General features: G+C 36.3%; 2 protein-coding genes across 2 annotated transcripts in view; both read left to right on the top strand.

Annotated features, from left to right (window-relative positions):
* Nucleotides 1-6,263: 6,263 nt before the first annotated feature.
* The window catches only part of LOC115210325 (xylulose kinase), a 74,954-nt gene continuing 58,975 nt past the window's right edge, over nt 6,264-22,242 (top strand). Inside the window, exon 1 of the mRNA XM_029778851.2 lies at nt 6,264-6,399. Coding sequence (XP_029634711.1) covers nt 6,337-6,399 — 63 coding nt within the window. The 5' untranslated portion in view covers nt 6,264-6,336. The remainder of the gene's footprint in view (nt 6,400-22,242) is intronic.
* Nucleotides 6,965-19,742, top strand: LOC115210324 (ubiquitin carboxyl-terminal hydrolase 34-like). Its single transcript, XM_029778850.2, has one exon. It carries the CDS (start codon nt 7,693-7,695, stop codon nt 18,973-18,975), a length of 11,283 nt encoding a protein of 3,760 aa, XP_029634710.1. The 5' UTR covers nt 6,965-7,692; the 3' UTR covers nt 18,976-19,742.

The raw sequence follows: 22,242 nt of genomic DNA, 5'->3' as shown, positions 1-22,242 counted from the left end.
AAAGCCTTGGTCCAACCCAAAAACTTGTGAGAGGATTTGGTTGACAGAAACTGAAAGAGGCCTGTCGTGTGTGTGTGTGCGTGCATGCTTGTGTGTGTGTGTGTGTTTGTCCTTCACTACTACTGGACAACCGGTTTTGGTGTGCATATACTCTTTTACTTATTTCAGAAATTTGACTGCGGCCATGCTGGATCACCGCCTTTAGTCAAGCAAATCGACCCCGGGACTTATTCTTTGTAAGCCCAGTACTTATTCTATCGGTCTCTTTTGCCGAACCGCTAAGTGATGGGGACGTAAACACACCAGCATCGGTTGTCAAGCAATGCTAGGGGGACAAACACAGACACACAAACATATACACACACATACACATACATATATACATATACACGAAAGGCTTCTTTCAGTTTCTGTCTACCAAATCCACTCACAAGGCATTGGTCGGCCCGAGGCTATAGCAGAAGACACTTGCCCAAGATGCCATGCAATGGGACTGAACCCAGAACCATGTGGTTGGTAAGCAAGCTACTTACCACACAGCCACTCCTTATATGTCCATGTAACTTAGCAATTCAGCAAAGAGACCAATAGAATAAGTACTAGGCTTTAAAAAGATAAATCCTGGGGGTTGATTTGTTCAACTAAACTATTTAAGGCAGTGCTCCTGCATGGCCACAGTCAAATTACTGAATGAAGTAAACAATAAAAGGGAAAAAAAGGTTTCATCATTTTGTATAAGCACCAATGGATCTGATAAAAGTTAAATTATAATTATTGTATGTGTGTCATATTTCCTAACATTACCCATGGTGACAAGAGTATACTCCCAAGGTCACAAGTCATGAGACAGGTAACACTTTAGTAATTCAATAATAGAGTAATTCTTATGCCATCTTGAAGAAGAGAAATCTAAAATTTGGGAGTCATAATACTTCTACTGAGAGAAAGATTGACACTTCTCTGACAATTGAAGAGTTCTGTCAAAAACATTAGGCTTCTCTGCTGCCTTCCAGTAAAAGGTTTTTTCCACTGTTTGGATTATTTGTATAACATTTTTACTGCAGAATTTCTCTTATTTTCTCAGCTTCAACTGCCTTACTATTAAAGACTAAAGACTGTTCAGATGATTAACGAATCTTTAGTTCATAAAATCAAGGGTTCTAGTTGTTTGAACAATGGAACTATTCATTGCATGATACTATAAATGGCTGGCCAATCAACAAATATATCTATACAATACTTGTAACTTTAAGGCCGATACAATTATCACAAAGTTGTGCCATCAAATAATAAGTACAGATCATTTTTGCGCTTCCATACAATTTCTCTTTCAATTTTATTTGCGGACTTTTCTCAATGTGCTGCACAACAAGAGCCTCATGATTGAGAAAATTTTAAAACTAGTCTGCCAAGCATCCATCTTTATATATAGTCAGCTTTTTAGGTGATGCAATGAGTGTGTTTGTTCCTCTGTCAAATTTTATATACAACACTTTTAACAATAAACTGAAGGATTACTCATTATTTATTGTAGAATAGATATTTATTAACTTTTACAAGAAAATAACGCCAGCAGTGGCTTTGAAGGTTTGCTTGCTTACCATCAAACTGTGCTTTACTTAGGATTTTTCTGGCTTTACATATTCATTGGCAAATTAAAAAAAATTTTTTTGGTGGGGAGCATTCAATGGAAATATGTAAATGATAATTAGATGTGGTTAGGTAGATTGAGGAAGTAGTTGTGTAGAAGGTTGAGATAGAGGAGGGTAGGAAGAAAATCACTATCACTGATTTCCTTGTAAAAGTTTATATATATATATATATATATATATATATATCAATGTAGTGAGATCCAATCAGTGATGGCACAACAGTTAGTTAGCCTCTAGCATAAGAAGGCTTTAAAGAAAACAAGAAAACAATAATTGATCAATGAAATTTATTAATCCATGTATCAAATACATTCTGTTCCATATCAAAATAATAAGATGATAGGTACTATACAACTCCAGTACAAAAGCAACTTATGTTACGTAGTATGCAATAATTAAATAAGTGAATGAAAGGAATGGAAGAAGTAGTTATGCACTACATATGGTTAAAAAATGTATGGGATCCATATCATGGAACATTAAAAGTGTTACATAAGTTTTCATACACCTGATTTTCTGATGAATCCACCTTGCTTTGTAAAATCATTTGTAGACAAATAATTTCTTGTAACAAGGTATATGGTAAAATTATGTAACAATTTTAATGTTTCACACACACACAGAGTCATCACTGTTTGTAATGTTTACTTTTCCATGCTTGCATGAGTTGGATAGAGTTTGTTGAGAGATTTTCTGTGACCAGATGCCCTAGCTGTCATGCTCTCACCTGTTTCCAAATAAGGTGAATTTCCCCATCACCAAACATGCCACAGAATATTTTACTATTACCATGCAATAACAAGACAAAGGAATAATAACACGCATATACACACATATATGCATACATACATATATACATACATACATATATAAGATATATATGAGAGGCTTCATTTAGTTTCTGTTTACCAAATCTACTCACAAGGCTTTGTTAGATCCAAGGTGATAATACAAGATACTTGCTCAAGGTGTCACACAGTGGGACTGAACCAGTGCCGTGTGGCTGGGAAGCAAAATTCTGACACATACACACACACAGAGCAGTCTCTGCTTCTGTCTATATTTACCCAGTGTTTGTTCAACCCTGGGTTATCATAGAAAACATTTGCCCAATGTGCAACACAGTGTGACTAAACCTCAAAACCATGTAACAGGGAATCCACATAGCCTTGTCTGTCAAAACTGATAGGATTTACTTCTACTTCCTTTCCATAATGCAAAATGTTTTTGTTTCAAGTGAGGCTCCATATACTTGCATTTCATTTTGTTTATATATTTCAGTTCATCTTTTTTCACCTCCCCTCATTATCCTTCATTATTACCTCCACCTTAGTAAAGGTGGAGGTATTGTTTTCAGTGATGTTTGTTTGTTTGTCCATGGACAAAATATCTCAAGAACCGTTAGGTGGATTCGGATGAAACTTTCAGGTATGTTTGGCCTCATCACTAGCATAAACTGATTAGATTTGGGATCAACCCGGTATCAGACAATAATTCTGGATTATTTGTCATATTTACTTTACTTTACATGATTACGATCTTATGTTGACTTTCAAGTCTTTCTCAATTATTTCCGTTTAGGCTGTTTCCAAAGTTTTATTTTCGCTTCTCTGTTAATTTTACTCATGTCTCTATCTTAGTAGAAACTGATGAATAAAGAAATCAAACTACATAAATAAACGGCAGCAAAACCATTCAGAAATTAAATAACATTAACATATTTTTATAATATATATATTATACATACATATTAACACTTTACAGTATACTTACATATATACATACATCTATACGGGAATACTAAAGGAAGGACGGAATTTTAGAGAAGAGGAAATCAAAAGGTCTCATGCTATTCATTTAAAAATTCCTGAGTAGAACTTATTATTATTACATCCACCTTTGAAACTATTTTGAATGGTGAATTTGTTAACTTTGGCTTGTATTAGATAAGGATAAACTATTTATTGCTGTTACTAAATTTTCTACAGTCACCTTCACGTTCCATAGCTACCATTGGGATCGATCTGGTACCAGACAAGGATTCTAGATTATTTTTCTGTTTTTTTTTTACTTAATTTTTGAGAGTGGTCAGGTTCATTTTTTTGTATTCTCATTTGTAAGAGCAGTCGAGTTTATTTCAGATATTCTCATTTTAAAAATCATCTCTGGTTAATTGTTGAGAGGACATTTGTGTTGCCTTGGTGGAGGTTTGCGCTATCTGAGTGCTCTTGTTCTCATTGACTTATGTACATCAAATATTTCTTCTCTCTCTCTCTCTCTCGCTATAACTATATGTGTGTGTGTGTGCGTGTGTACAATCATTTATAACCATATTTAGTAAGTTCATGTATACCTGGATGTGGGAACATTTCTCACCTTGGAAATAGTCCCCTGAGAAAATTTTTCTCATAGACATTGTGCACAAAATACATTGGGCTAAGAATAATAAGACTGTGTGTGTCTATCGATCTATCTATCTATTTATCTATCTACGTCTCTTTTTCACTCACTCTCTTCATATATATATATACTTTCTTACACTTTTACTTGTATGAGTCATTTCTTAGCCTAGTACTTATTGTTTCGGTCTCTTTTGCCCCGCTAAATTACAGGGACATAAACACACCAACATTGGCTGTCAAGCGATGGTGGCGGGACAAACATAGACACACAAACATATACATACATATATATATATATATATATATACACAACAGGCTTCTTTCAATTTCCATCTACCAAATCCTAGGGGGACAAACACAGACACACAAACATATACACACACATACACATACATATATACATATACACGAAAGGCTTCTTTCAATTTCCATCTACCAAATCCACTCACAAGGCTTTGGTCGGCCTGAGGCTATAGTAGAAGACACTTGACCAAGGTGCCATGCAGTGGGACCAAATCTGGAACCATGTGGTTGGTTAGTAAACTACTTACCACACAGCCACTCCTGTGCCTATACATATATATACAGAGTGAGAGAGAGAGGGGGGAGATATTGTTGGCACTCTGTTGGATATGATGATAAGGGTTCCAGTTGATCTGCTCAACAGAACAGCCTGCTCATGAATTAATGTGCAAGTGGCTGAGCACTTTACAGACATGCATACCCTGAACATGGTTCTCAGGGAGATTAAGCATAACCCAGGATGTGTGAAGGCCGGCCCTTTGAAATACAGATACTACTGATTTTTGCCTGCTGAGTCGACTGGAGCTTCGTGAAATAAAGTGTCTTGCTCAGGAACACAATGAGCCACTGGGAATCAAACTCACAACCTTACAATCATGTGCTGAATACCCCTCACCACTAAACCAAGTGCCTTCATGAAGGAGATAAATACATATATATACACACACACACACACACATATATATATATATATATGAATTTTTTGCGTAATAAGATAAAAAAACCAAGGCTGTGTAGATATTAGAGCATTTATAGATAAAGGGTCTTACAGCTGTTTCTAGGATATTTATTAATTATATCCCTTCATCGGAGACGGTGTGAGAGGATAGTTAAGTCATAGTTAGTTTAGATGTGATACAAAATAGAGAGTGAGGTGGAGGAAAGAAAATAGATGCAAGATATGTATGGGTATTGAAGTTGTAAATCCATTTTTTAGGCATAATGGTATATATACAATATTCCAATATCCTATGAGTAAAGTCCGAAAGTCCAACAGAGTTTAAAATGAGTCCTTCCAAATATAGAGTTTATAAGCAATGTAAGATTCCCTTATGAATGAGATCCAGCAGATTTTTAAACTTGAGTGAAAATAGGAACAAATATTGAACTAATCTTTAATTCATACAACTAAAATTATGTTATTTGAAACATTCTGGTTCTGATATTTGTAACAGTATTGACATTGAAATATATCTCTGGATATATGCACTAACTAGTTGTAACCTCTAAAACCAACAAAAATTGAAATTTTCATTATAAACCAACATATATGTCAAAATCTGTTACAGCTGAAGATAACAATATCTGATAAAGGTGATACATATGGACAACTAAGAAGAATGAGCTGGGGGGGGGGAGGTGTCCTTGTTCACATAGACATTATAACGCCAGTAGCAAGACTCGAACTCCTGATTTGTCGCTTGTTTGTCCGGTGCCCTATCCATTAGGCCAACCAGAAATGTTTTGACTCATTCTGTTTAAATGGTGAGCAGCTCCAAAACCTGTAGAATTAATAGAACATTAGTGCATCATTTTTATTTTTACCCTTAGACATTAGATATTGAAAAAGTGAGTAAGCAACAACGTAGAATAAAAACCGTGTTGGAAACTAGGTTCATAGGGATCTTATATTTCTTATTGTACATATGTTCATTTATAAGCGTGATAATTCAAAATGAACCGCGAAAAATACTCAGTTCAAATTATTATGCAAAGATAAGCAGTTGATTTCTTTTTAAATGTGAAATCCCCCTCCCTTCCAAATAAACTCAAAAGTAAGAAAACTTTCCTCAGAACCCACTATTATGTTTCTGAAAGGGATAAAGGAGGGGGCAAATCTAAAAATGTATAATAAAAACGCCTGAGATAACAAAACATAATAGACATACATACATATATAGATATATGTATATACACACACACACTAAACCGTATAGATAGAAGCCTTGACAGCAAAACATAACCTTGACATTGCAATCATGTCAAGCACCAATATTTGCAGCGACCGAATATATCTTGGATTTGACTTCAGTACACAACAAGTAAGACACTAAAATATTTCTTAAAGTTTTATTTTGGCTTCCTTTATTTGTCTTTCTATCGTTTGTTTTATCCGCAGTTAAAGTTGAAACATGATAAAGCTTTATTTATTAAAAAAAAAATGAAGCCCAAAACGTATTCGAAATGATTCTGCTGAGTTTTATAAAGTGTTTAACAAGGTTCCTCTTACCGCCTTAACAATATCTACTCCTACTTCCCCCTCTTTCAAAAAAAAAAAAAAAACGTTACCTCATACTAACATTCTTAATTTATAACAATTCTTCAAATTGTTGTTGTTTTAAAATTTTAAAAGAACAATGATGTTCTTAAAATTCCGATCAAGTACCGAAAGCAAGCAATTTATGAACTAACCTTCTAATGATTAATTGAAAAAAAAATTTTTTATTAAAAATATATAGCTAACATTAAAAATGAATAAAAGTTGATCTAGGTATAAAGGCGTTTTATTATTATTTTCGTAACAAAATTTCAGAAGTCGATAATATTTTTATAGTGAAAAAGCCTAACGGTATGGTGGGTGTTAAATTATTTCGTGTAGCAAATAAGTGCACTGGACTTCGGACTGAATGTTAAATTTAGTTCAAATACAATCAGTGCCGTCTTTGCATTTCTTCCCTCCGTGATCGATAAAATGAGGATCCATCAGTAATATATAATATATATAATAATTTAAATATACATTATATTGGTCGATGTTGTCGACAATGACCCCAAGACTAGACTTCGAAAGAAATTAAAAATACGGTAAATATAGAATAAAGGGGAAATAAACGCGTATGGATTTAGGACAGGGGGTGCGTTCTCTATTGTCGGAGATTAAAAAAACTTTAAATTGAGTGGATGAGGTAGGAGAAACAGAGGTAAACAAAAACATTCGAATTTCCGTTTGTATTTTTTGTTCTGATGTAATAGTTTCAGTTTACTTCTTCAACATTTACTGGATTAATGTTGAAACGTTGTCTTTTTCCTTAAACGCTGTCAAGAAGAAAGTTAGTGTATAAAGTTGTTTGTGGCATATTTTGCACAAATGAAATTGAAGAAAATTTGTTTCTGCCAAGGGAGGTCACTCTGGTTTAAGTTTAATTCTCTTCCCGGTGAAAGAAAACGTCTAAAAACAAATATGGCGGATTGTTGAATGCTTAAAAAAAAAAAAAAAGGTATGGAAAACAAAAAACTTTTTCTCACGTTCGATTCGATTTTGTGATTCTGTCATGTCGAGTCGCTTATAATTTATTCAGCAAGATTTCCTTGCGGTGTTTCTCAAGATTCTGAGAATGTGTGATGTATGCTCTGGCCTGTTGTCCTTATTCGATAGCCACGATGAGCGGCTTCACAGCGGTGGTGGTCTTCGTCTGGGAAAGAATGAGATTCTGTCTGTGATTCAATACGTAAATATATGGCCTCAGAAACAATGTATGTGCTGCTACAAAGAATTTAAGAACTTTGAACGATTGAACAATATTGTTCAAATCGTTTTGACTGTTGCGATTCGGCACATTCAGACTCTGCCTGATGACTACGCCAAGGAAAAAGAAAAACAAGAAAAGCGTGATCATTGTTCTGAAGATGCTGTTTCTGATATTTCTGACAAGAACAAATCGTCAATTGATGGCTTGTCATCGGAAGAAACGGAAAAAAATGATGCAGAAGAACTCGATGAATCCGAAGTTTGGGCCATGGAAGAAAAAGACCAATTACTTCAAGTAGTTACGAAAGTCTTTCTCATGAACTTCCCCTCGTATGTGGCTTACAAACATGTCGTTCATTCATCTCTAGAAGAATTGTCTCAGCAGGAAACTCGAGCCTTGAACAATTATTGTGAAATCTCCGATTCTGAAGTTCCTCTGTATCTCTTGCGCAATGTTTGTTTTTTCTGTGATAGTAACGGTGTCCAAGCACTGCAACAATGCTTCGAGAAAGCTACACCGGACACGCTTCCATTCACAGTGGCTCATACTCTCATCAACATTATTGCAAATCTTCGTCTTTGGATGAATATCGCTACTGTGATGCAATGTATTGTGCCATTACGAACTGCTGTAATTCGTTATATGTGTAAATTATCCGATAAAGACCTGCGAATGGCCGGCACCCGGAACATGACAGACCTCATGTGGGCAGCTGTGAAAGAACCGTTGGATACACATTTTACATATGACAAAGAAGGTTTGGATTTAGCCTTTAAATATTTCACTTGTTCAACTCTGACAATTCGACTGGCTGGTATAGCTCAGATTAACCGTCAGATTGATTTGTATAATGAATGCTGCAATAACGATACTTTAGTAGATGCAGAAAATGTTGGTAATCATTTAGCTAAATGGCTTCTAGAAAATAAGATTATTGAGCATATTTTTGGTCCTAATTTGCATGTGGAAATCATCAAACAAAGCCAGATTATTTTAAATTTTCTTGCCGTTGAAGGAAAAATCACAAATGAACATATCGACTGTATATGGACTGCCAGTCAAATGAAACATTGTAGTAAGCAAGTTTATGATATATTGATTCCCCTTATAAAAAATTTAGAACTGCAATTGGTTCAGCATTTGTCTAACTTAGTATCTGCCCTTGATCCCTCTGCACACACTGAGTCTACTTTATATTTAGCATCTGCTCTCCTCAAGTGCATCTGGAGCACTTGTGTTACATCACAGAGCCATAATGCTGCCGTCCATCACCAACAACAACAGCCAGCTGACCAGCCACAGAGCATTGTAGCTGCTATTGAACAAGAGGAAGAAGAATTAGAACATGGTAAATCAAGCAAACCAGAAATGAGCAGCAGCGAAAGTCTACAACTTTCTGAAGGGGAGACCGACAAAGTCCCTGAAATGGACAGCAACAAGAGAATTGGAATGGTTGATAATAAAAATGAGGAATTGCCTTCAGAGGATGATCAAAAAGAGTTGAACAAGGCTGAAAACAAAGCTGGCTCAACACGACAACAGATTTCTCATGCCAAGAAACACGATGATTGTTCTGAGAAACAACAGAAAAGCTGCGAGCAGTTTTCGGCCAACAGTGACAACAGTGATGAAAGCGACATGGATGAAGGTACTCATCGGCAGCTCACTGGCCTTGGTCAAGAGTTTGTGGCTCCTAACCAGGTGGGAGGTGGCAGTAGTGGTAGCGAAAGTGATGTAGAATGTAGTGGTTCTAGCGCTGGAGAAGGTCAAATATGCACATCACTGAAACATGGAATGCAAAAACGCCGAGGTGTCAAAAGACAGCCAGTGCCATTAAAATGTCAGCAAAGGCCCCCTAGAAACCGAAACGCTCAAGCTTATCGTGATACAGAGCAAGGTACATGTTCTGATGAAGACGATGATGATGAAGAGGAGGAAGAAGAAGAAGAGGAGGAGGAAGAAGAAGAAGAAGAGGAGGAGGAAGTGGAAGAAGAAGAGGAGGAGGAAGAAATGGAGTCAGAATATGAAGAATCTGATGATGAGATTCTAAAGCATGCTAAAATGGTACATATGAAACATTCTTGTCACGGTGAGAGTGAGGACAGTTCAGATTTTGATGCTAACGAGTCTAGAAGAGCAAAGCTAATGCACGAGACCAAACTTCGTTATGAGACTCAACATGCACTGCAAGAACATCATATACAGCTCCAGCAGCAAGGACTTCTTAAACAACCTGCTTGTCTTGTTCTTCAGCGACAAGGCAAGAAACGCTATCGTATCCGGCCAGGGTTGCAAAGGTCTGAAAATCAGAACAGAATTCAACAAAGCTTGCATCCTGGTTCAGTTTCTCTTGAAGCTCGTGGTGATAGTGATGGTATTACTGGTCACTGTAAAGATTTGGAAGTTGGTGGGGACAGTGAAAAGAAAATGGCTATTTCAGATCCTGGTAACCTATCACAGGATTCACGAGATTCTCATGATTCTGAAGCCAGACCGTCCACATTAGCCAACCACGACAGTGCTGACAGCAGTATTCAAGGTGTGGCTTCCTCCCAATCTGCTCAGGAGTTTGAGAACCGTGCTGATGAAGCCGAAATGTTTGATTGTGCTAATTATATCCAACATATGCAAGCTCACCCACATGGACATATCCAAAGTGATTATATTGAAGACATATTGAGTCCTGAAGGTAGCTGCCACAGTTCCAGAATGAGTACAAAATCAGAAAAAAATATGGCAGATTTTGATGGGGAAGAAGTTCTCAGTGATGAGGAATTAGCTCAGATCAATGCACATCCTCATTTCAATACGCACCAAATGCAACAACATCTCGCCAGTATGGCATCAATGTATCATACTCACATGCCACATGTCATTCATCCCAGACCATCTCAGAAAGAACTTTCAGTTTCATCTTGTACCGATTTTACATTTGATGATGTCTGCAAGAAAGGGAACACGCTTCTCTGGGATCTTGTGCAAGATGACATGGCGTGTTTGCTACCCGATGGCTTGGTTGTTGAAGCAGAGAAAGCTCTTTACACTTTAGTGTGCTTTTCAACAGATAGGCGCATTAAAATCAAGTTCATTGAAGCATGCATTGAAAATGTGGCTGCGCACCGGTCTGTAGTGGTATCTCTGCGTCTTCTGCCCAAAATCTTCAGCTCTTTTCAACAGTACCGCAGTGGCTCTGACAACCATGCTGTGACTATGTGGGCAGAAAAAGAACTGAATATGATGTCTCATTTTTTTAGTGATCTTATCCATTATACTGAGAGCCGAAAATGTGATCTACAGAAAAGTACATCCCTCTACAGTCACAAGGAACAAATTAAGGTGAGGCTTTTGTTTTTAACTGGTGTGTTCAGTGCTCCTGGATCACCAGATAGTTTCCGTCTAAGTCAAGAACAGGTGGATACTTTGTGGGCTTGTCTTGCTTTAGATCCAGAATGTTCTGATGAATGCTTGAGCTGGTTTCTTAATCAAGCCAAGAGCAAAGAGCATCACCATGCCATGTGTTTGGAAACATTCAAGCACATATTTCTTGAGAAAATGCCTCAGCTTAAACCTGAATCAATGAGTATGATCGGTTTGAATCTTTTCCAACAATTATCACACTTGGCAAGAATTGCAAATGCTTCTATAGATAATCAGTTGTCTGAGGACCAAGTGTGCGGCATGGACCAGCTGTGGCAAATTGCTCTACGGGCTTTGAATACAGACGTCAGTATCACAGCCATCCAGTTCTTGAATAACTATTACATCAATTATGGAAATGGACTGTTGGAAAAAGAAGATGAATTTATTCGTCGATGCATGGACAGTCTTTTAACTGCCTCTCAGAAAGTTGAAGAAAATCCCGACATGAATCTTCTTGTTATTCAAAGAGGTTTGATTTTATTAAAAAATCACTTGGAAGGTTTTCGAAAAAGATATGCTTACCACCTCAGAAACTGGCAAATCGATGGACATGGCATTGTGAGTCACCAATGTAATGTACACGAGAAACAGTCAAGCCCAATTCGAATTCTCTTACAGCCAGCTGGTATCTCAGAAAAAACTCCATTAGATATGTTGTCTACTGATCTCATTGCAGAATTACGGGCTGAAGTTGCTCGGTGGTGGGAAGCTCTCCAGAAACAGCAACAACTTCAACGCCAGCAGTCCTCTAGTAACCATGGTAATTCAATATTGTCTCCTATCCTTGGCGCTATGCTGGGGGATGGGCCAATACGGATGATTACTCTTGGGCAGGAGCTTACTGTAGATAACGATGAGAAAACTTTGAGTGAAATGCAGTTTAAGGACTTGCAACTTGTTTTTGTTTCTGTTGGTGCAAGTAGACCACAGAGAAAGATGGATGGAACATTGCCATCATCATGCCTACCATCTCCTAGTCCTGAACAATTACCTATGATGATACTTTTGCAAGAGCCAAGCTTCGAACGTCTGCTTACTTTGTTGGAACAACTGAGTAATCTAAGCTTCTCAACAGCTGATTTAGAAAGTAAAGAAAGATGGAATTTACAAAGTAAAGGCAAAATATTTTCTCGGCGGGTTTGGGAATTGTTGATGTTATTACCAACAAGTCCTGAAATGTTATATGGCTTCCGAAGTATTATGCCATCAACTCCCTACAAAGAAGAGACTCCACCTGAAGAGCCTATTGACTGGAATCGGCTACTAGATCCACAAAGACCACACCGTTTAATGTATTCTTTACAGATAGTTGAAGCATTATCAAAAAATCCAAAATGTAAGAAAAAATCAATTTCTCGATCTGGAGGAGGAGGAGATGCTGATAGTGATCAAGTTCTGGAAGGTCTGGAAGTTCCTGAAGAAGTTTGGACCAAGCAGTTCATTTCAAAAGGAGGGCTCAGTCATTTAGTTGATATATTTAAATCAAGTACCTTGCAAGCCAAAGCAGATGAAACTTGGAACCAGTGGAATCAAGAATGCTTGGCTTATTTGCTACGTCTAATAAGTCAGTTTTCTGTGGAAAGGTCAGATGCTGAAGCAGGCCATGATGACCTCTTTGAAAATTATGAGTTACCCCGTAAGAAAATGAAACGTCAAAAAAGTAATTGTGATAAAATTGTTGTACCTCGTCTCAACCAAACCATTCTGTCAATGCTAAATGTCAATACAGACTTACAGATCATCATGCAAATCTTGTTTGATGCTGCTATACCAATAGAAAACAATTTATGCAATACAGGCACTTGGGGGAGGTCAGAAGTTGTTCATTATGCTTTAAATTTTCTTGTATCTTGGGCATATTCATGTGAAGAACTAAAAGATGCATTTTGTTCATCTCCAAATTTCAATTCTTGGCTGAAAAGGTTAACCCTGGAAGCCCCAGAACCCTGCGTCCGCAAGGAAGTTTGTACTGGACTTTATCAATTATGCTTAGGAAAGACTTCGGAAAACAGAAATGGTTATGCATTTCTGTTACCCATACTATCTAGTATGCTGTCATTTCTACCAGAAGCTCTATTAATAAAACCCCGAGTAAATGATGCCTACCTGCAAGAGGAGAAGAAAGAGACATATGGCCCTGGTTGCCGTGACTATTTCTGGTTGGTATGCAGATTTGTTGATAACATTTCAAAAGAAGATGCAAACACTAAATCTGACAGTCTCGTGAATTTAGATATGTTATGTAAAGAAATTGCTAATCATATAATCTCTCGCTCTTTTTATGAAACCAGGAATGGTTACGAGGAGGATGATGCCCTGATTGGTCTTTTAAATCTTTGTACTGCTATTTTGAAACATGAACCACCATTCAAAACATCTGAAAATGGTAGAGTATTTCTTGAGGACATTTTTTGGTGTCTCTTTGCGTTGCCATCACCAGTCAACAGAAAGCTGCCTAAGTGTAAAAGTCAAGCATCTCGAGCTGCTGCTTACGATTTGCTTGTAGAAATGGTAAAAGGTAGTGTTGAAAACTATGCTATACTGCATGAAAAAATGATGAAACAGCACAGTAAAGATTCTCATGTACCCTACCCATGGGATTATTGGCCACATGAGGATGGACGATCAAAATGTGGCTATGTAGGTTTGACTAACCTCGGAGCTACTTGCTATATGGCTACATGTATGCAGCATTTGTATATGATTCCACAGGCAAGGCAGTCAGTATTACAAGCAAAGTGTACAGACCAGACAAAGCATGAAGCCACACTGATTGAGCTTCAGAAGATATTTGCTTACCTTCAAGAAAGTGAGAGAAAAGCTTATAACCCCAAGAGCTTCTGCAAGACTTACACCATGGACAAACAACCTCTGAACACAGGAGAACAAAAAGATATGACTGAGTTCTTTACAGATTTAATAACAAAACTTGAAGAAATGTCTTCAGACATGAAAAAGCTGGTGAAAAGTTTATTTGGTGGTGTCCTAACTAATAATGTTGTTTCTCTTGATTGTCCACATGTCAGTCGCACTGTTGAAGAGTTTTATACTGTCCGATGCCAAGTTACAGACATGAAAAATCTATATGATTCGCTTGATGAGGTTACAGTGAAGGATATGCTTGAAGGAGATAATATGTATACTTGCTCAAAATGTCAAAAGAAAGTCCGTGCTGAAAAGCGTGCATGCTTCAGAAAACTTCCCAAGATCCTGTGTTTTAATACGATGCGATACACTTTTAATATGGTGACTATGATGAAAGAAAAGGTAAATACACATTTTTCTTTTCCATTACGCTTGGATATGTCTCAGTACATGGAAGTGAACTTGATGGGACCAGATAAATTACAAGATGATGACGATAAGAATGACACCTTCACGAAAGATGAATCTGACTGCCATGAATATGAACTGATTGGAGTAACCGTACACACGGGAACTGCTGATGGAGGACACTATTATAGTTTCATCAGAGATCGCATTAGTCAGTCTAAGACTGGATTTGATAAGTGGTACCTATTTAATGATGCTGAAGTGAAACCATTTGATCCTAGCCAAATAGCTGCAGAGTGTTTCGGGGGTGAAATGACAAGTAAAACGTATGATTCTGTTACTGACAAATTCATGGATTTTTCTTTTGAGAAGACCAACAGTGCCTATATGTTATTTTATGAACGGTGTTCTCCGAAGAAGAAAGAAGTGCCTAATGAAGAATCTGATGCTGCATCAGAGCCGCCACAGAAATTCAACTTTGATTTGTCAAAGGAACTTGCTGACTGGATATGGCAAGACAACATGCAGTTTCTACAAGATAAAAATATATTCGAGCACACTTATTTTGGATTCATGCTACAGTTATGTGGTTACATTCAAACGACATTACCTCGAGATGACCCAAGAAAAGTGCCTCTGATGGTTGCACAGCTGAGTGCGTCCTTTGTCTTAGAAACACATATTCATGCCAAAGAAAAACCTACTATGCTTCAGTGGATTGAACTTCTGACAAAGCAGTTTAATTCCTGCCAAGCTGCATGTGAATGGTTTCTGGAGCATATGGCAGAATGTGATTGGTGGCCTCAGCAGATATTAATTAAATGTCCTAACCAAATGGTGCGCCAGATGTTCCAGAGGTTATTAGTTCACGTAATTACACAACTCAAAAATGCCCAGTATGACCTTCTAACCTCAGGGAATCCCAATGATGACCAAACCAAATCCAACAGCCTCAGTGGTCAGACATGTGCTACCAAATTTATCAGACGTATGTTAGCAATTCTTGAGCAAGGTGTCCGACCCCACAGCAAGTATCTAACAGAATATTTCAGTTTTCTTCTAGAATTTGCCAAGATGGGCGATGAAGAATGTTTTTTCCTAATCAATAACAATGCTATATCAGCAATTGTTAATTTCTACATGGGTCAGAAAGCTCAAGAAAATTATGTTGAAATATTGTCAGATGATGATGAAGAAGATGACGTCATTGCAATGCCTGAAGATAAGCACAGACCTCTGGCACTAGATAAAATGATAGCGCTGATTGCACAGCTGGTGGAGAGGTCACGAGGAGAAGACAATCAGTTACGCCTGAGTGAAAAAGATTATAACAGCATCATTGGTGGCAAAGGATTTCCATTCCTTTACAATCAAATTAAAGACCATATTAATGTACGGCAGACGTGCAATTTAATTTTTAGTCTCTGTCGCTGGAATGACTCTTTGGCATTGGCAATTGTTCAGATGCTTTTCAATGCTGTCAAAAAACTGAATGCAGAACAGGCGCAACCATTTTTTAAGTTAATGTCTTTATTAGTTGAATTCATTGGAGGTCCACCAGGAATGCCTCCCTTTTTACAGTATATTCTTCAGCGATTCTGGGAGCTCACAGAATGTTGTCCTCATCAGTGTCTTGAATGGCTCTCGAATTTGGTCACTAGGAATAAAATTGCCAATGCATGGGTACTACAGCAGATGGACAATTGGGTCGAAGGTTATCTTATTGCTCATGGCAATGTACGGGTAAGAAATGCAGCAAGTTTCTTATTGGTTTCCTTAGTTCCCAGCCTAAATTTTCGACAAGCATTCCGCACAGCGAGAAGCATACTGAGTCCACATAAAGAACTACTACTCTCCTCAGATGCACTAGCTGTTCTACATCAAATCTACGAGCATTTGTTATCACTGCTGTCGCGTGCACGTCTCTATGTTGACCCTCAGGTTCACGGCACCAGCAAACTAGTTTGTTACTTTGCTGTTGTCACATACTGTCTGATTTCTAAAAAGGAAAAGTTAATGTTTGGTCGCTATTTTGCTGATTTATGGCAACTATTTCAACCCAAGTTATCAGAACCTCAGATCTCAATGCACCACAACAAACAAGCCATGCTTATGTTCTGGTATCAAGTGTGTCTAGACTGCCCAGAGAATGTAAAACTTATTGTCACCAACACACATGTCTGTAAAAATATTGCTTTTAATTATATCCTCGCTGACCACGATGATCAGGAAGTTGTCATGTTCAATCGTTGTATGTTGCCAGCCTACTATGGCCTACTGCGCATCTGTTGTCAACAGTCACGTTCTTTCACAAGGCAGCTCGCTCAGCACCAAAATATTCTGTGGGCATTTAAGAACATTTCTCCTTATCCTGCCCAGTATACTGCTGCTGTTGAAGAACTCTTCAAAATGATGCGAGTCATGTCAATGAAGCACCAAGACAGTTCTGAAGAAGAATTGAAGGCCATCAATAACTTCAGGCGAACTACTATCCAGATGTACTTGCAGCACTTGGATGCTCGATCTGGCTGGCAAACACTCATCAACAGCTTCAAAATTCTAGTTGATAGTACAGATGACAGACTACTCATTATTTACCAGCAAGGTTTGCAAATGATAACTGAAGCATTCTTTACTCTTCATGTGATGTACCACGAGGCTACAGCGTGTCATGTGACTGGCGATATTGTTGATCTCCTTGCCTTGCTATTGCCTGTCCTCAAAGTTGCCAGGCATTACTTGGAACGGAAGAACCCAAGTACTTTACATGTAAAGGAATGCATCTTTAACTGGAATGAAAGAGCAGAGTTTGTTCGCAAGCTTCTTACTCTCTTGAATTCTTATACTCCACCTGAAATCCGTCAGAGTTGTTTTGAAGTCCTCAAAGAAATGGTACTCACTTTCCAAAAGGACATAATCCCTACTATTGTTACAATTCTGCGAGATTCCCACAAAGCATTTCAGGACACCAACCTACCAGTGTCTGTTGGTCCTTATTTCCCACGCAGGGGTCAGAAGACCATCTGCTCTAAATCTAATGTCAGACCACCAAGGCCTCAGTTTCAGATGTTGCTACACTCCAACCAACTGGAAGCTTCCCGAAATGTTGATGATTGTTATGATGCTGCACTGTCTGACTTCTTCAATCAATATCACCTGTTTATTGACTTGCTATGCCGGGTTGCTGTCAATCAACATAACCTTACTAAAGACTTGATCAATCTGAGTGCAATGGTTGCTTATGAAGGGGTACCTCTTCATTCACTTTATTTTGCCAAATTGTGGAATGAAATCTATCATTTAGAGCAGTTTGATAAGAGTTGCATCAAAGTATTGTGCAACAGCTATTATTTCATTGAGTATGTCAATGCAGTTCTATTGGATGAACGCATGTCTCTCAACAGCCCTATAATCTACCAATTTTTCTGCAATTTCTTTCCTAAGGTTCACCAACAAGTCCTCAATGATCAAGGTCAAAGTTTACTTGATAGTCTTGTAGCTTCTATCACCGCTGAAAAATCAGCAACAGAAAATGTAAAAACTGATCAGGAACTTTTTTCTATATGCCAACGTATTAATGGTGACCTTAGAGCCATGCTTTTAATATTTTCTGTTCAACCTCCAAAACAACTTAGTAGTTTACTAACAGACAGCCTGCAACACATTCACAGAGTGTGTTGTGATTACCAACAACGTCAGAGATCTGAAAATGAAGATTCTTCACTTGCTGCTAGTTCAACCAGTGTTGTTAGCTTATCTACTACGACTACTACTACTACTGCTACTACGAATACTCCTACAATTACTACCACTGCTGCTACATCTACCGTTCCCACTGCAGTATCGGTTGCTACCAACAGCAGTAAGACATCTTCATCATCACCTCTTTCCAGTCCTCTTCCAACTTCATCAGCTGTTACTTCATCTCCCACCACAACTAGTATCAATCCAGGCATTAACATCGACCCTATTACTACTGCTGAGACGTTAACTGAAGTCCCAGTAACAGCCGAAAAGCTTACTCGTTCGGAACACTTAAACAGTTCGGAACCAGATGAGTCTATGGAGACACCTACAAAGCGCCAGCGATTCAGTAACGACCCTGATGAAATGGAAACCGACAACAATGCTGAAGAGGTGTCCCCTGGTTTCCAGATAGCATCTGAAAGCTCTCTTAGTGGAACTGGTGGAATTGGTAGTGGTGCTGGCCAGACTGGTAGTGGTAGGCTGTCTTCAGAAGAAGGCAAAGAAACTGATACAAAATGTGAACAGCACAGTCCTAACAAAGGGACAGCAGCCACAACATCAGGAACAACAACATCGACAACCACAACTACCAGTACCACTTCCACAGCTCTCTCTGGGGCACGGTCCATCCACAGAGAAAAACCCAATTTCTTAGACACTGTTATAAAACATATTGAACATTTGTATGGATTTCTTGGCCTCAAGTAACACACATTTAGCTAGGTTCTTCTCTACCACCTTCTCACTTTTTTACTTTGACTTCCTTAACATTTTATTTACATTCTTTAATCCACATATATTACTACCATTCTTCTCTCTCTCTCTCTCTATTTCTCTTTCTCTCTGTTTTTTTCCCTTCTACATATCTATCATACTTGAATGTTTTTACTAACTCTCTCTCTCTTTTTTTATATACACATTTTTTTTTTCTGTTTACATCAGTCTCACTTCACTTCGTCAATCATTGCATAATTAGTCACTCTTCAGTCTCCATCTTTAACAAGAAAAAAAAATGTAAAAAAAAAAAAAAGAAAATGCAAACAATAACTACAACAGAAAAAAAAAAAAAGATAACCTTGCCAACACACATACACACATGCGCACATAACTTGGGCTGTTTTTTTTTTCCCTTTTTTTTTTCTAATGACACTGCCTCTTGTGGGTTCGAACTGACGGAATAAATTCTGAGTTCATTTTCTGGAAACATTTTTCATTCAATGACTCAATGAAGAGTTTATTGACTGGAACTGAAAGAAAAAAAAAAGCAGATTTTCATTTAGAACTGCAACCAAGTAAAAAAGAATAAACACGATTCTATTGTTTTATTTTAAAGAGGAACAAACAGGTAGTAGAAGAATGATGATGGAAAACCTCATGGAGATATTTTTTACAAAATTAAAAATATGCAAAGATGTTTTCTATTATACCTATTTTAAAATTGGTTATAATTTTTTTTTCTTGCTTTAAAAGAGTAACAAAAAAGCATCTACTCATTTAGTTGAATTAGTCAGCAACTTTGACAATTAATGCCCTGACCATATTGAAACTTGTTAGAATTATTATTATTGGTAGTATTAGTATTGTATCTTGTTCTTTCATTACCTGCAGATAGTTGGGTGTTGAATGTAATTAGATGAGACAAAAAAAAAAGAGAAAAAAAATTAAGGCTTTTGTGTAATTTGTTCCAAAGATCCACCCTCCTCTTCTGGTTTGGTAACTTTGTTGTTTAGCATTTTTTTTTACATATCTTATTTTCTTTCAAGTGAAAATTTGATAATTTTGGTAACGTTAAAAAAAAAAATTTAGCTTTTACTTTAAATAATTTCACTGTATTTTGTCATTTAAAAAAATTTCATATATACGTGTGTGTGTGTTTGTGTATGTGTGTGTATATATATGTGTGTATGTGTGTGTGAATATATATGTATATGTATATATATATGTATATATATGTATATATATGTATATATATATATATATATGTATATATATATATATATATATGTATATATATATATATATGTATATATATGTATATATATATATGTATATATAAAACATTATTTGTGAATTGAAGAAATCTACTGATTAATTGATTAATCTACTACATTGATTAATCTACTACAAGATTATTCATCTTTCTATTTCACATAATATATGTATATATATATATATATGTATATATATATATATATATATGTATATATATGTATATATATGTATATATATATATATATATGTATATATATATATATATATGTATATATATGTATATATATGTATATATATATATATATAGTATATATATGTATATATGTATATATATATATATATATGTATATATATGTATATATATATATTATATATATATATGTATATATATATATGTATATGTATGTGTATATATATATGTATGTGTATATATATATGTATGTATATATATATGTATGTATATATATGTGTGTATATGTATGTATATATATATGTATATATATATATGTATATGTATGTATGTATATAATCTCAAAGTAGGGCAGTGAAGTGGCAGAATTGGTAGAGTGCTGAATTAAATTTCTTGTACTTAGTTATATTACCTTTAGGTTCTGAGTTCGAATCCCACCAAGGTTGACTTTTCATTCTTCTTGCATTGATTCCAGTCATTAACTGGAGTCAGTTAATTCGAGTAAGTCGGTCCCTCTTCCATAATCTTTGGCTTTGCCACCATTGTTAGAAGTCAATGTTTATCTGTCAGTATATGGCACCTTAATTTTCAACCTGGAAATAATTTGCACAGCTTTATTAAACGATTAGATAGCAAAAAAAAAAAATGTTAAAGAATTAAGACTGTTATATTGAATTTAGTGGAATAGGATGCCTTTTGCAACAAGTATTCATGTTTAAGAAAAAGAGAGAGAAAGAAAGAGAAAGGGAAAAAAATACCAAAATATTTGAAAAATACCAGTTCTTTTATTTTATTCCATATGTATATTTTTGTTTGATTTTCTTTTCTCTTGTGTTCTTGTTTATTCGTGAAACATTGTGTTCAATGAAAGTATAACTATTGACAAACAAGAGAAAGATGAAAAATAGAAGACAAAAAAAAACCAAAAAAAAATACCCATACCAAATATAAAGACAAGAATTGAATACAAAGAAACTGTTTTATTAAAAAAAAAAATAGAGAGGTAGACATTGTTATGAGTCTTTCTCCATTTGCTATGTAAGATGAAGAGTGAGAGAAAGAAAGAGTGAACGGAAGAATGAGTGAAAGGATGAGAGAAAGATAAAGAGAGAAATTCTAAATTAATAAATAAACTTTAAAAAAAAAGATACTTTCCATTAAATAATTACATTGATTTCATGATATTTCATTAAAAAGAAATGTTGAAAATATCAGCTTGCTGTTTTGTTTTATGTTTTTCTTCTCAGGTAACTACTTTGAACAAAATAGATGCATTATTCATATTTTTCTGTATTTAAGATATTGCTTCTGTCTACCACAGCCACCACCATCATCATTATAATGATATGCAGCTGCAAAGCAATTATGGACTTTGTCATTGATGTTGATGTTTCTTATTACAGTAACAGTATTTTGCTCAAAGTTTGAGCAAGGATTGTAGGACAGGGGTATGTATTTTTCCTGTTATTAGCTATAATGCCAGCAGCTTGTCATGTGGTCAGTATCAAGGAAAATATTTTTGTAGTTTCAAGCTTTTATCTCTTATCTACTAATGTTGTCTTGAGCCTTCATAAATGATATAATGTAAAACACCAACACTAGAGAATTAAATGTGGATATTCAAACTGCTAGATTACCAGACAACCAGTTGAGCTGGGAAATTGTTCATATCCTGTTATCATAGCTCTGTGTAGTATCTGTGTTTCAAACACTTTGGTGGACTTGGTAATTTGAGAGATAATTGTAACACAGGCAAGGAACAACCAGTGTTGCTTACAACAACAATGTAAAAT

The sequence above is a fragment of the Octopus sinensis genome, linkage group LG4, assembly GCF_006345805.1.
Source record: "Octopus sinensis linkage group LG4, ASM634580v1, whole genome shotgun sequence".
Classification (NCBI taxonomy): domain Eukaryota; kingdom Metazoa; phylum Mollusca; class Cephalopoda; order Octopoda; family Octopodidae; genus Octopus; species Octopus sinensis.
The sequence above is the reverse complement of the archived record's forward strand: the minus strand, read 5'-3'. Positions and strand labels throughout refer to the sequence as shown.